Genomic DNA, 13,278 nt, shown 5'->3' on the forward strand with positions numbered 1-13,278 from the left:
ATATTATTTGTAATAAAATAAAAAAAAGAAGTATTTGGCTATCAAAATATTTTTTAATTGTCAATTATCAATAATATTGAAATAGACTATATATAAATACAGAATAATGATCAATTATATTTTTTGCTAACTTATACTTTGATTTTATAAGCTATTATTTTATATATTTTATTAATATTATATTATATACTCTTACAAACAAATTGGTGCAAACATATAGTAAACAATTTATCAATTTGACATTGAATTTCTAATAAGCTCTAATTAACTTGTTCTTTAAAAGGATAATTAATTTCATTTAAAATTTTAGTTATTTTATTCTATTGAGCGATTGCTCCAATTCCTTTAGCGTTACCATATACATACTTATAATATGTATATATATATATATATATATATATATTTTCATTTTTGTTTTGACCAAAAATATAACGCATTTATTAAAGCTTATGTAATAATGATAATTTAAAAAATAATATTGTAGCATCAAAATAATATTTTATTTAAAATTGTAATAAGCATTTAAAAATAAATAGTTTAATTATAAAGTTATTCGATGGAGATGTTTTCTGAAATTTTTAAATAATTTATAAATACACTTAATAAACCGCTAAATAAGTCGCTAGTTAAATAATAAATTATTTGATTAATTAAATGTATAATAATATTAAATAATAAAGTGTATACATTCGACTTGATACTTATCACAAGTTTAAACATTTAATTTACTGATAAAAAATTCAATAAATAACTATTTAATAATACAGTCAAAATTTAATCAGTCACTTTGATATTAAAATAATTGTGAGCTCAACATTTTAAATTCATGTGCACTTGTCAATATACTGATTTCACATAATACATTTCTGTAATACGGCAGTAAAATTTCACATAACACCATAATAAAATACAAAAATACAACCAACCATGATATATAACATTTATCATTTATTGTTAATCATCTAGCACCACTCCATTCACCTGTTTCTTTGAGTGTTTTATCTGTTAATCTTTCTATTTCCGTTAGTAATTGTTCTGTTTCAATATCAACACAGGCTTCATTGTCTCCAACAGAATCCCATTCTAAACTATTTGGTGTAGATACTTTTGACCAGGGTGACGCAGTTAAACTGGACGGCTGACTACCATTACTTGAAGTTTTTGATGGTGAGTCATTTGTACTTTTTGGTCTATCAGAATCATCAAGCGGTAATGGAATAACTGCAAGATTATTAGAGCATTAATTATAAAATTATATTTGCACATATCGATACTGCCATTCTAATACGTCATATCCCACATTTGGGAAATTTTTTAGGCGACGATAAAAAAGTTTCACGGTCGCAAAAGAAAAATTATTTGTATTATTTTTATATTGGTATAATTTTCATGTTTTTCATGAAATACAAACTTTTGAAGTGAATAAATAATTTCGAATTATATGCTATAAGAAAAGTAAAAAATTATGCATAATTACCTTCTTACTCATGTCGTTGATTGCTTCCTTAAAATTAAAAATATTAAGCGTAACTGAACCTGTACGAATGTGAGATATGACATATTATAATATTTATTTAAAAATACTAAATAAACAATTTGACCTCCCAAATTTTTACATAAGCTGCACATTGTTACAATCATTCCATTTTAAAAAAAAAGTGAAAATGTCAAATTTTGTGGGATACGATGGATTAGAATGGCAGTATCGATATGTAAGTAAAATTAATTGTTTACCTTCATGCTCCCATTCAAGATCTAACGATGATGCTGGAGTTGATGAAATACATCCTGGATGTTTTAATAAAAATCTTGCATCAAGAGTTTGCAATGTATTTAAATCAGATCTATAAATAATATATTCATTAATACAAATAATTAGTAAAGTAATTAAATATAAATAAATTTGTAAATTACCCAGTTGATGCATTATTTTGCGATTCTAAGCGGTAATATTTATTAGACTTTCTTTTCCAATTATCTTCAACGAGCTCCAAAGACACGGGTACTCCTCCGTGTCTTTTCTAAAAAAATTTAACAATACATTTTAAATTCTTACGTATTATTTAATTAAAATAACAATAAAGAAATACTTTGATTTTACTCCAATTTAAAAAAAAAAATTTAATTCAAACATTGTAATAAAATTGGTATAGTCTGTAATAACCCGTGTCTCATCAGGAGCAATCGAATAATTAACACGCTACGATCTAATAAGAACTACGTAATTAATGGACCGTACAATAGAATAGTTAACCAAGTCAACGAGTTCAATTCGGACATCGATTTCTTTGGTGGATCTCTTCCGGTTTTTCACTCAAACATTGAAAATTTTCTAAAGAATTAATCAAATTTTCTCTTTCCTCAGTCAAAAACGTCGAATTATAATTTAATTATAATTTAATATGTTTCTACTTTCAAATCATAGTTTTCCTTATATTTGTAACTATATTTTGTAACCAGTTGTAAATAGCCGATTGGCGTACGATATTAATAAATAAATAAATAAAATGAAATATTTATAGTTACCTTTAACTTTTTTAACGAAAAAAATGATAATATTCTATCCATGCAGCAATAAATATTAACAATAAATTTATAAATAAACATGAAATATAATAATTATTTTAGTAAACATTTTATACTCACTTTTTTGATCGTCTTCTATCATTTCCCTGTGTCATACGCGGATCTAACTGAAGTAAAAATATAAATATTATGGATATTAATAAATAATAATTTTTAAAAATAGCACCAATAATTTATAAATAATCATTTTATTTAAAAATAGATGATACCTCAACTTGTTCTTCCTCTTGGGTGTGTAAGCCAGTATGTCTGAAGTATCTACAAGAAATAAAAAATATAAATAAATAATCTATAAATAGTTTCATAAGTAAATAAAATATTAAACCTGAAGGTAAAAGGGTCGGTGACATTGGAAAAGCAACGACCGAAACAGGTCCCCATTACCTGTCTTACTAAAACTCTGCTTTGTCATCTAAATTTTTAAAATAACAATAAATTAATTAAATTATTTAATTTATGCTCAAATCTCTTCAAAATCGAATAATCACTTTGTTTAATTAATAAAATCTGAAAGAACATCTCTTATCGATTGCCAGCGGCATTGACATAAAATTTTATATATGTATAGATAATACTTATATGTATATTTTTTTTTTGACTAATTAATTTAAACTATCTACATAATCTGCATCAATTGGCAACAAATTCATGACTGAGAATCTAGATGAACTTAGAATCTATACATTATTATTACATGTATATATAATATGACATTTCATTTAATATGTATTTGCTCTTACATCAAAAATCTAACTTTAAATTTGCACACGGTAAAATCGTATTTGTTTGATAATAATTTACCTTAGCAATAAAAGAGGGCATATAAATCTTATTGTTTCCATCACTAGATGAGTGTGAATGTAGCAGACAGACAAATTTAAAATTATAAATAAATAGAGTAAATAATTAAAAAAATAATATTTATAAAAACGCACTTATTAATTTCAAAATTTTTTAAATGCGCATTTTTAAAAAAATTTATTTTATTAATTATTTACTCTATTTATTTATAATTTTAAATTTGTCTGATGCCTACTACATTTACAATCATATCACTAATTATATTTTCAAATTTTAATACTTATAAAAATATTTTAAACCAATCATAAGTTGGCTCGTAAAATTTATTTATAAAAAAAATGTATTTATAAAATAATCTATTATAAGTCAATAGAAAAGAAAGTAACTCGATCTTATTGGTCTAGCCAATAGAATTAATATTTTTTAAATAGTCCATGAGTGTGAATGTAGCAAACAGACAATTTATAAATTTTAAATAAGTAAATAAATTAATTAAAATAATGAAATTTTAAAAAATGCGTGAATTAATTTTTCATTTATCTAAATACGCATTTTAAAATTTTTATTCGACTTACATTTTATTTATTCAAAAATTTAAAAAATTGCCACACTTGTCAGTTCCTCACACTCATGATAGCCCTCATATTTTTAGGTACCATGAAAACCCGCCTTTAGTTTAAAATTTAATTATATATACTGTCAAGTATTTATGTGTGCACCAATATATTTTATTGTTAAATTAAACCACTGGTGTAACTAAAAAAAATTTAATTTACAGGGTCGTGAAGTTTATTCAGGTGCTAAATTTAAATATTAATTAGTAACTTGCTAATTATTTGATACAGATGTGTAATTCAGGTAATACTAAATATTTTTAATTTATAATTTATTTATGAAATGTCTTATAGTCACTTAGTTTTTAAACAACAAATAACATAATTAGTTTATTATTTTATATCTTATCAATGAAAGTATATTTAAATATGCGTAAAGATAAAAGTCGTTTGTATTAAATTTATAAAAAATTAATTTGTTTTAATTTGAATTATAATTTATAATTATAATTTTTTTTTATTTTATAGAATGCTGCTACTAAATTTGTATTATTACCACTTTTACTATAAAAAAATTTGAAAATTCAGTGGATAACAAATAAATTTGACGTAACACAATGAATACTTTAATCATGAAGTATTTGATATCAATAATTTGTTTATTATTAAATATTGAAAATGTTTTGATGGTTTCATCATTTCCAAAATTGCTTATCGTATCTTACGATGCATTCAGGTATGACATTATAATGTATATAAATATATATCTATATCTAGACAATAGCAATGAATTAAAAATAATTATTGAATGATATTTTAAAAATAGATATGATTATTTCAATCGTAATATAACTCCATTTATGAAAGAATTAAAAGAAGAAGGAACAGACGTTGATTATATGATGAATGCATTTGTTACAAGAACTCTTCCTAATCATCACACCATGGCAACTGGTTTTTATATTGAAACACATGGTGTTTTGGAGAATCGTATGTTTAATAAAAACGGGACAATATTAAAAAATCAATCAGATGTTTGGCATTATAATAATAATATACTTCCCATTTGGGTAAATAATTAATTTTATTTCATTAAACTTGAAAGGTTACTTTAGAATTGTTTAAAAAAAAAAAAACTTATTGTATTACCGTACTATAGTTACTTAAATCGATTTATTGATTATGAGGTACATTATTTTTCAGACAATCAATGAAAAAAATGGTAGTGGACGACACAGTGGATCTATGATGTGGCCTGGCGGTGAATTTGATTTCGGTGGAATAATTCCAAAATTTTCTACGGTTTGTAAAACTTAAATTTCAATGTTTTAATTATTTAGTAGCAGATCCCACCCGCTTCGCGGGGTAATAAAAATTATTGGTAATACAAAATATGTACTTTATATTGATGGGGAAATTTTTTTAAAATTATTGAATAATTTTTTTCTAATTTCTTCAAAAACTACATTTGAAAACGACAATTTTGAAAAAATAACGTCCTGATAAGTCAATTTTTGAAAAAATTCTAGCTTATTGAAAAAAAAAGTCTTTTTCTCACCTCCGGGCGGAAAGCGTCAACTTTCGTCCCGCTGTGCAAAACGAAGTTGCCGCTTCCCGCCTCCGTCGAGGAGAAAAATAGTATACACTCCTCGGGAAGTAAATAAGAAAGCCTCAGATCACATGTTTGTTGACCTCGGCTTCGCCTCGGCCAACAATTACATGTGATCTGAGACATTTCTTACTTTACTTCCCTAGGTGTGTAATATACTATTTTCTTGAATTCATAATTTTTTTTTTTCGTTGGGTTAAAAAATTTGACAAAAGTCTGAGAAATGTCTCGAAATCGAGTGCAAAAAGAGAACCAATTTTCAGCAAAATCGACGGGGGTCGGATTCCCGAATGGTAGATTTGGCGTGGAGTGCCCCATATATAATGTTGTTTTGTTTTATTTGAAAAAAAAGAACGGTCGATAATCGATAAAAATCTTTTCAAATGAAATTTAAAAAAAATATCCTATACCTATCATTTTATGGATATAGATTTATTATTTATTTAAATATTTATTACATTTTAGCCGTTAAATGTAACAACAAGTTGGGAATCAAGATTTGATACATTACTATCATGGTTTCTTCATCCAAAAACACCAATAAATTTAGGAATTTTATATATTGAAGAACCAGATTTTCATGCTCATGCTTATGGTACTGAACATCCTGTAGTTAACGGATTATTAAAAAAATTAGATAACTATACGTACTATATATACAACAAACTAAAAGATAACAATTTGACTGATGTTAATGTGATTCATTTGAGTGATCATGGAATGACGGAAGTTAATATATCAAGAATTATAAATATTTCACAAATTATTGATTTATCTGACTGTGAATATTTACCTACGGCGAATACTATATTTATTATACCACATCCAGGTAATTTTAATTGTCAAAATCATATTCGTTTACGTAGTTATTATTATTTATGTTCATCAAATTAAGACATTTAAAAATTTTTATCTCATAGGTAAAGAAGAAATACTTTATGATAAATTAAATTCAGCAGCTAATGAAACATCGAAATTTCGGGTTTATCGTAAAGAAGAAATTCCGGAAAGATTTCATTACGGTAATAATGAACGAATGACACCAATATTTGTTGTTGCTGAAAATGGATATGCATTTGAATTTCTACGTGATTCATTTGATTATTATCAAAAAACTTTTAATATTACAAGTGAGTAATAAATCGCGTTACTAATTCCAAAAGGGCGTATAATTTTTCTTTTCATTGCCAACTGTTTCGTAGACTTATTTTATAGCTAAAAATTAGAAAAAAAAAAAATTTTGACAGCCAAAAAGGCATAGGGTAGAGGTACCGTTTTTGATCACTTTAGTGCCAGTTTCGGACACTTAAAAAATTTGAATAAAATAATTTGTAACAGACGCAATGAATTAAAAATACTTTTATCACACTAGAAAAATAGAAATTTTATTTTATATTTTCTCATTAATTAAAATGAAGTATTAAATGTCCAGAATTGGAGCAGTAACCACGAAAATGCTATGTCTACTCTCTAGCCTTTCAACACTCCCATGTTTTTTGTGTCTCGCTTGCACTGGCGACATCCTATAATTTGTTTGAATAGTCTTCTGTGAGAAAAATTCTCATAATGGGAGTGCTGAAGAGTTGAATTTTACGCCTTTTGGCTTCAAAAATTTTTTTCTAATTTTCAGCTTTAGAATAAGTCAACAACATGATTAACAATTAAAAAAAAATTATATGCCATTTTGGTTTTAAACTTAGTAACCAAAGCTAAAAAGGCATATGAAAATATAAGTCCTAATCTATGAAATTTATTAATAATTTACTTATAATGTTTAAGTTGATGATAAATCGTTATTTGGAATACATGGTTACGATAATGAAGACAAAAATATGCATCCAATGTTTTTTGCTCGAGGGCCAGCATTTAAATCTCACTGTAAATTGGAGCCATTTCATAATGTTGATTTATTTCCCCTATTCTGTAATATTTTAAATTTAGAGTGTCCACCAACAAATGGTACCGTGAATTCATTTAAAAAGTGCCTAAAATCATTTTCTGATAACGATGAGCAAAAAAAATCTTACTCTATGCGTACGTATAATAATTATAATTGTACAATTAATTTTTTTTTGTACTCGCTCTTGATATACTTCTTTTTTTATTATAGTTGTACCAGTTTTGGTAGCTCTATCTGTGGTTGGTACCATTAGTATGTTGATAGGTCTGTATTTGAGGTTGAAAAGGCGAAAGGAAGAAGTTCTATATCGGTAAGTTTACAAAAAAATTTATTTTTAATTTGATGTGAATAATTGCTTGACTAATAAGTAGCTTACTAGATACCTTTTATAGCTTCAATATTAATTTTGAATGCTACCAATTATTTAGTGAAAATTTTTTATAAATAAATAAATATTAAAATTTTTTTTTACATTTTAAGTAGAAATCGTTTATTACAATTTAGCAAAGATCTTATAATACGACTATGAAATATTTATTTTCAGGAAAGACTATTATCGATAAAGTGGATAGTTCATCTTCGTATCAAAGTTTTTTTTAGCTTTTAAGAATGAGTAGTGCTTGTAATCATTTTTTTATGGCTGATTAGTATTTTTTTTTTTATTGGATTCTATTATTTTTTTTTCGAATTATTTGTTTTCTTAAAGTGATTTGAATTGTGATAACATAAAAGATTCATTATAAAATTTTAATAATTAGCAACTAATTAGTTGAGTAATTTTCAGAAGAATACTTGATGATGCTAAAATGGAGCACTTGTGGGATGAGCATCAAGATTTAGAAAATATGTGGCATTAAAGTGGAGTCAAAATCTCTTCAAAAATTATTTACATATTTTTTTTTGTGATATTTCATATACGTAAGTTCATTGTAATCTAGTTTATTTATTATTCATATACACTGTCTTTTACGTAATATTTGAAGAGTACAAAATTATATTTCATTTTCAAAAATCTTATGTCAAAATTTATTGTAATATTTATTAGTTGTACACTTTTTTTTGTCAAGTAAACATTGATTCCAACTTGAATGCCTATAAGAATAATGCATAGCAATATTTTAAATTATTTATTTATTATATATTTACAATATATTTATATTAATAGTCAATATAAATTTACGTAAAAAAAAAAAAAAAATATGGAAAAATTAATTCACAACAAATACTTAATATAATTTTAATTATTTAGATAATTTTAAACTCTCATAAATTTTATTACACCGAAGTTGTGTTGATAAATCAGTCATAAAAGTAACTATATGAGTATCTTTATCTTTTTGTTTCCCACTTTCATATGCAACAATTAATGTCATCTTAGGATCAATATTTGTTAATGCGAAAGAACATGAATTTGTATGTAAATTTTTTGCACTTTTAATATAAATTATTTTATCCATATTAACAAGCTCACTATGACGTTCTTTTATTCCTTGCCTAATATTATCCCAGTGTACTGATGGTTTTTGCAAAAAAACCTACGAATTAAATAATTCGCTATAAATAAATTAATTAATTAAATGTAGCATAAATAATTAGTTAAAATATCTTACACTTGGACAACCGACAACAATAGGAAATTCTTCAAATGATTCAGTTTCTCTGTCTGGATGTCGATATCCCGCACCTGAATTTTCAGCATCTCGAGCGTCAAATATTATTAAAACTGCCAAGAAATCCCATTTTCTTTGGAAACTCTGTATTCTGTAATTAAAATTATATTTTATTACAGTCGAATTCCAGGCATCATAACGTCACTCCAAAACCTCTCTATGCACTGACAACTCTATAACATTTCTTTACCTAAAACATGTCTATCGTAAAATAAAACTATCCTTGAACTGATTACTCCATAACATCTATATCCAGAACAACTCTCGTCAAGCTCAAGCTTTACTCCGAAACTTCTCTTCAATGACAAGACTATCCGAAATAACAGTATTCATTGTCGATTTAATTAAACAATCAACGGTAATTGAGAAAACATGTTAATTAACATGGAAATTCACGTGTTTTTTCAGTTACCGATGATTTTTTAACGGAGTTAATAATGAATAATGTTATTTCGGATAGTCTTGGCATTGAATAGAAAGGTTTCGGAGTTAAATTTTCGCTTGAGGAAAATTGTTCTGGATAGAGATGTTGTGGAGCAATCAGTTTTATTTTACAATAGACATGTTTTAGGTAGAGAAATGCTATAGAGTTGTCTATGCATAAAGGGGTTTTGGGGCGACTTGTCATAATGCCGAACTCCATTAACTTCCAAATAGCACACTTGGCTTTGTGACATCTACAAGATAGCAGTTTTGCGGCTGTTTTTTGACTTATCAAGACACTAATATGTTGACGAAATAATCAGAAATTTATGCCACCAAAAAATTATCTGCTTAAAAGACTTAATACAAGTGACGACAAAATGTTAATTACAAATCATCTTCAAATAAGTCATCTAAACGTTTTTTAATTGAAATGTCTTTTTTTAGGACGGAAAAAAGAACACGAATTTCCTACGAATCCTAGGACCAACATCTGTATATCTTATTTATATAAAAAAAACTTGGCTTTGAGACAAAAAAAAATTTGTCTTGTCCTTTTAAAAGACATCTTTATAACATCTTAAAGTTATCTCTGTGTTACTTGGGCTCGGACAGTTAGTCTACGGAGGAGCGGAATTTTCGAGTTAACGGATGCCCCTTCTCCCTTAAAAAGTAAACTATACGTATCCTCACTTACACTTGCATGGACGATGCATATATAAATATATACAGACATGCAAACGTATAGCATCGGGTAGGAGACAGCGTAGCTCTTAGTGGGGGTCAAAATTGAGGGGAAGTTCCGAGATAATGAAATTTAACTGTAATTGTAATTGTAGTGTATTATAATAGTATATTGTACAACTAGTGCGGTAAGTTGTCGATTGCCCACGAGAGCAAAGTTGAGCGCACGAACGAAGTGAGTGCGCTCATTTGCTCGAGTGGGTAATCGGCAACACCGCACGAATTGAACATACATTTTTTTATTATTATTGCGATATGAGTACTATTTTAGTGCTCGCTGTTTTGATCCCCAAGTAGCTTTTTGCTCATTCAACTGTTACCGCGACATTTTTGTGGGTTATACGATATTCTGCATACGGCAAGTAAATTTGAGTGCGACAAGTTTACTTGTCGCACGCAGATAATCGTATAACGCACACAAATGTCGTGGAAACAGTTGAATGGGCAAACAGCTATTTGGCGAACAAAAGAGCGTGCGCCAAGATAGCACTTATATCGCATGAATGATAAAAAATATATAATTTGGGTTGATACAAATATGAGTTACGAGTAGACAAATAAAGAAACAGTTTTACCAGTTTATGGCGGATGTCATAAACACTTGATATGATATGGGAGACAGCGTAGCTCGTAGTGGGGGTCAAGATTGAGGGGAAATTTCGAGATAATGGAGTTCGGCTGTACTTCACTTAATAATTAATAACTAATAATAAAAAAAACTTTTTATTTACTTATGATAGTAATCAATATTTTGTTTACTCATAATATTCCTCATTTCTCCTGGACTGGCTTGTTGACTTAGTGTTGTATGAAAATATAAAGAACATTTAGCCAATATAGCACTACGTAATTTAACAAGCCATTGATATAACGCAGGTTGTTGATTTGCTTTAAGAAATGTTGCTCCAAATCCAAGTTTCCAAGACTTAAATAAAAAAAATAAATATTAATTACTTTATTAAATATTTTATTAAAAATAATTATTATATCTTATTTATTACTTCTTTACTTTGTAATGTCTTTTCCCATGCAGACATTCGCGCTTGAGCACCATAAAGTGCCATCAATGATGATAAAAATCGCCAGTTTTGTACTTCAACTTGTGCACTCGTTAATTGAAGTAATATTTCACATTCTAAACTAAAAAGTACTTAAATATTTATATTGTTTTATGAATAAATAATTAATTTGTGTAGCTTACGTTAAAGCAGCTTTGATAGCAGTCAGTGCCAAGTGAGAACATGATAATGAATGTGTTTCAACAATTCCTTCAATAACTTGCAGTAATTCATGATATTTCATTGCCTTATTACCAATACTCGAGTGATACATTTTTTCATAACTAAATTAAAAAATTATTTTAAGGGTTCTCGATTATTTTATAATAAATTCGTGATTAAAAATTAAAACCATATTAAATTTAACATACATACAATTCAATTAATTGAATTCTAGCAGTTATAAATTGACAAAGTTGACTAGAAACATCAGCTACTGTAGCGCCTATTACATTGGTACCTCTTGTCATTTCTTCAACTCGTTTTAAATCCCCTTTCAGTACTTCGTAAATTGTTTTTAAAGAATTCTACATGTAAATAATATTAAATTCAAATAAACATTACAATATTTAGAATGTATATTTTTAAGTAATGACAGTAGTTACATCTTTACGAAGAAATCCTTTATTTTTCGTATGTAAAAATCCTAAGTCTGCGTAAGAACGTTCGGCAACAACTATTTGTGGTAAATGCATCAATAACATACCCCATGGTCCCATTTGTGTTGAACGACATGATTCACGTTCTTTTTCCTAATTATTAAATTATTCTATGTGTTTTAATTTCTCAAGAGTATTCTCAGACAGTGCCCGCCACTTTTTTAAAAATATGCATGATTCTGAAGTTAGCCGACGTTTAATAATTTTTTGATTTTTTTTAAAACGATAAAGTATAAGAAACAAAATATTTTAAAAAATTGCACCTATAGATTTTTTAATTTTCTACATGCGCATATTTTTTTTTTTTTTTTTTTGCAAATGAATTGTCGGAAAAAAGAAATCCAAAAATTGTTAATTGTCTGCTAATTTCAGGATCATAAATATGAGTGTGAATGTAGCAGACATCAGACAAGTTTAAAATTATTTATAAATAGAATAAATTATTTATAAATAGAGTAAATTATTTAAAAAAATGCACTCATTATTTTTTAAATGCGTATTTCTTAAAAATTTTATTTTATCAATTATTTACTCTATTTATAAATAATTTTAAATTTGTCTGATGTCTGCTACATTCACAGTCATTTAAAAATATTTAATGATCTTGGACTGTCATAACAGTATTAAAATTTTATTAATTAATTTAAAAACCATTAAAGCATTAATTGAAAAAAGGACAGCGCAGTTACTATTTCGCCGAGGTATAGATTTTTAAAAAAATTACTTACAGTTGTTATCAATTATGTAGGAGTTAAACGCAATTTAGTAATAGTTTTGATATCTACAGTAAATAATTTTTTTTTTAAATCTATGTCTCAGCGAAATTGTAACTGCGCAGCCCTTTTTTAAATTAATTATAAAAATTTTAATACGGTCATTACAATTCAGTCATTGAATATTTTTAAAAAGTGAGGGAGGGGGCACTGTCTAAAAATGGCCTGAAATTATTTTATTATAATAACTAAATAAATAATGGTAAAAATTATTGACAAAATATAAACAAAAGATGACATTACCACAGATTCTTTAGCTTTTTCAAAACACAGTTGCGTAATCAGAGTAAAAAATGTACTTAAAAATTCTTCTTCATGATCCATTTATCCATAAAATCATTTAAAAATTTGAAAAAATAAATACTAATTGTAAATATGTCTAATTATTAGTAAAGTTTATTTATGATTTTATTTTATGAGTAAATGTTATTGTTGATCAAGATGCCATCTAGTAGCCAGTAATGGAACTAAAAAATTACTTGGATTTAAAAAGTATAAAGT

The 13,278-nt window shown here is 26.4% G+C and overlaps 3 protein-coding genes across 6 annotated transcripts; 1 reads left to right on the forward strand and 2 right to left on the reverse strand.

Moving 5' to 3' along the window:
- Position 1: 1 nt before the first annotated feature.
- Positions 2-3,435, reverse strand: LOC130676015 (uncharacterized). 3 transcript variants are annotated; one of them, XM_057481971.1, is made up of 8 exons: positions 3,388-3,435; positions 2,912-2,998; positions 2,796-2,844; positions 2,647-2,693; positions 2,527-2,560; positions 1,915-2,021; positions 1,735-1,844; positions 2-1,221 (listed from the first exon to the last, which is right to left on the reverse strand). In XM_057481971.1, the coding sequence occupies exons 2-8, from the start codon at positions 2,965-2,967 to the stop codon at positions 959-961; spliced, it is 666 nt and encodes a 221-aa protein (XP_057337954.1). In that variant the 5' UTR covers positions 2,968-2,998; positions 3,388-3,435; the 3' UTR covers positions 2-958. The 3 variants fall into 3 exon arrangements, with proteins under 3 accessions (XP_057337954.1, XP_057337953.1, XP_057337955.1); XM_057481970.1 differs by lacking the exon at positions 3,388-3,435 and adding an exon at positions 3,075-3,330; XM_057481972.1 differs by lacking the exon at positions 3,388-3,435 and having other exon boundaries at positions 2,971-3,329.
- A 639-nt stretch (positions 3,436-4,074) lies between these two features.
- LOC130676127 (bis(5'-adenosyl)-triphosphatase enpp4-like) lies at positions 4,075-8,908 on the forward strand. Of its 2 annotated transcripts, none has more exons than XM_057482122.1 (9): positions 4,075-4,245; positions 4,470-4,677; positions 4,768-5,011; positions 5,145-5,243; positions 6,016-6,379; positions 6,471-6,680; positions 7,330-7,584; positions 7,661-7,760; positions 8,235-8,908. In XM_057482122.1, the coding sequence occupies exons 2-9, from the start codon at positions 4,559-4,561 to the stop codon at positions 8,305-8,307; spliced, it is 1,464 nt and encodes a 487-aa protein (XP_057338105.1). In that variant the 5' UTR covers positions 4,075-4,245; positions 4,470-4,558; the 3' UTR covers positions 8,308-8,908. The 2 variants fall into 2 exon arrangements, with proteins under 2 accessions (XP_057338105.1, XP_057338106.1); XM_057482123.1 differs by having other exon boundaries at positions 4,076-4,245; positions 7,995-8,908.
- Positions 8,341-13,226, reverse strand: LOC130676128 (KICSTOR subunit 2-like). Its single transcript, XM_057482124.1, has 8 exons — positions 13,021-13,226; positions 11,951-12,097; positions 11,721-11,872; positions 11,489-11,629; positions 11,289-11,427; positions 11,019-11,212; positions 9,061-9,211; positions 8,341-8,985 (listed from the first exon to the last, which is right to left on the reverse strand). Exons 1-8 carry the CDS (start codon positions 13,099-13,101, stop codon positions 8,692-8,694), a joined length of 1,299 nt encoding a protein of 432 aa, XP_057338107.1. The 5' UTR covers positions 13,102-13,226; the 3' UTR covers positions 8,341-8,691.
- Positions 13,227-13,278: the final 52 nt, after the last annotated feature.

Source organism: Microplitis mediator, chromosome 10 (assembly GCF_029852145.1).
Source record: "Microplitis mediator isolate UGA2020A chromosome 10, iyMicMedi2.1, whole genome shotgun sequence".
NCBI lineage: Eukaryota > Metazoa > Arthropoda > Insecta > Hymenoptera > Braconidae > Microplitis > Microplitis mediator.

Excerpts from the sequence above, each read along its gene's own strand:
- LOC130676128 (XM_057482124.1), bottom strand. The coding sequence starts at position 13,101 with ATGGATCATGAAGAAGAATTTTTAAGTACATTTTTTACTCTGATTACG. Across the intron at positions 11,873-11,950 it reads AAGGATTTCTTCGTAAAGAT|AATTCTTTAAAAACAATTTA; the intron begins GTAACTACTGTC and ends ATTTACATGTAG. Across the intron at positions 11,630-11,720 it reads AGAATTCAATTAATTGAATT|TTATGAAAAAATGTATCACT; the intron begins GTATGTATGTTA and ends TTTTTAATTTAG.
- LOC130676127 (XM_057482122.1), top strand. The coding sequence starts at position 4,559 with ATGAATACTTTAATCATGAAGTATTTGATATCAATAATTTGTTTATTA. Across the intron at positions 4,678-4,767 it reads GTATCTTACGATGCATTCAG|ATATGATTATTTCAATCGTA; the intron begins GTATGACATTAT and ends TTTTAAAAATAG. Across the intron at positions 6,380-6,470 it reads ATTTATTATACCACATCCAG|GTAAAGAAGAAATACTTTAT; the intron begins GTAATTTTAATT and ends TTTATCTCATAG.
- LOC130676015 (XM_057481971.1), bottom strand. The coding sequence starts at position 2,967 with ATGGGGACCTGTTTCGGTCGTTGCTTTTCCAATGTCACCGACCCTTTT. Across the intron at positions 2,845-2,911 it reads ACCGACCCTTTTACCTTCAG|ATACTTCAGACATACTGGCT; the intron begins GTTTAATATTTT and ends TATTTCTTGTAG. Across the intron at positions 2,022-2,526 it reads TTTCGTTAAAAAAGTTAAAG|AAAAGACACGGAGGAGTACC; the intron begins GTAACTATAAAT and ends AAATTTTTTTAG.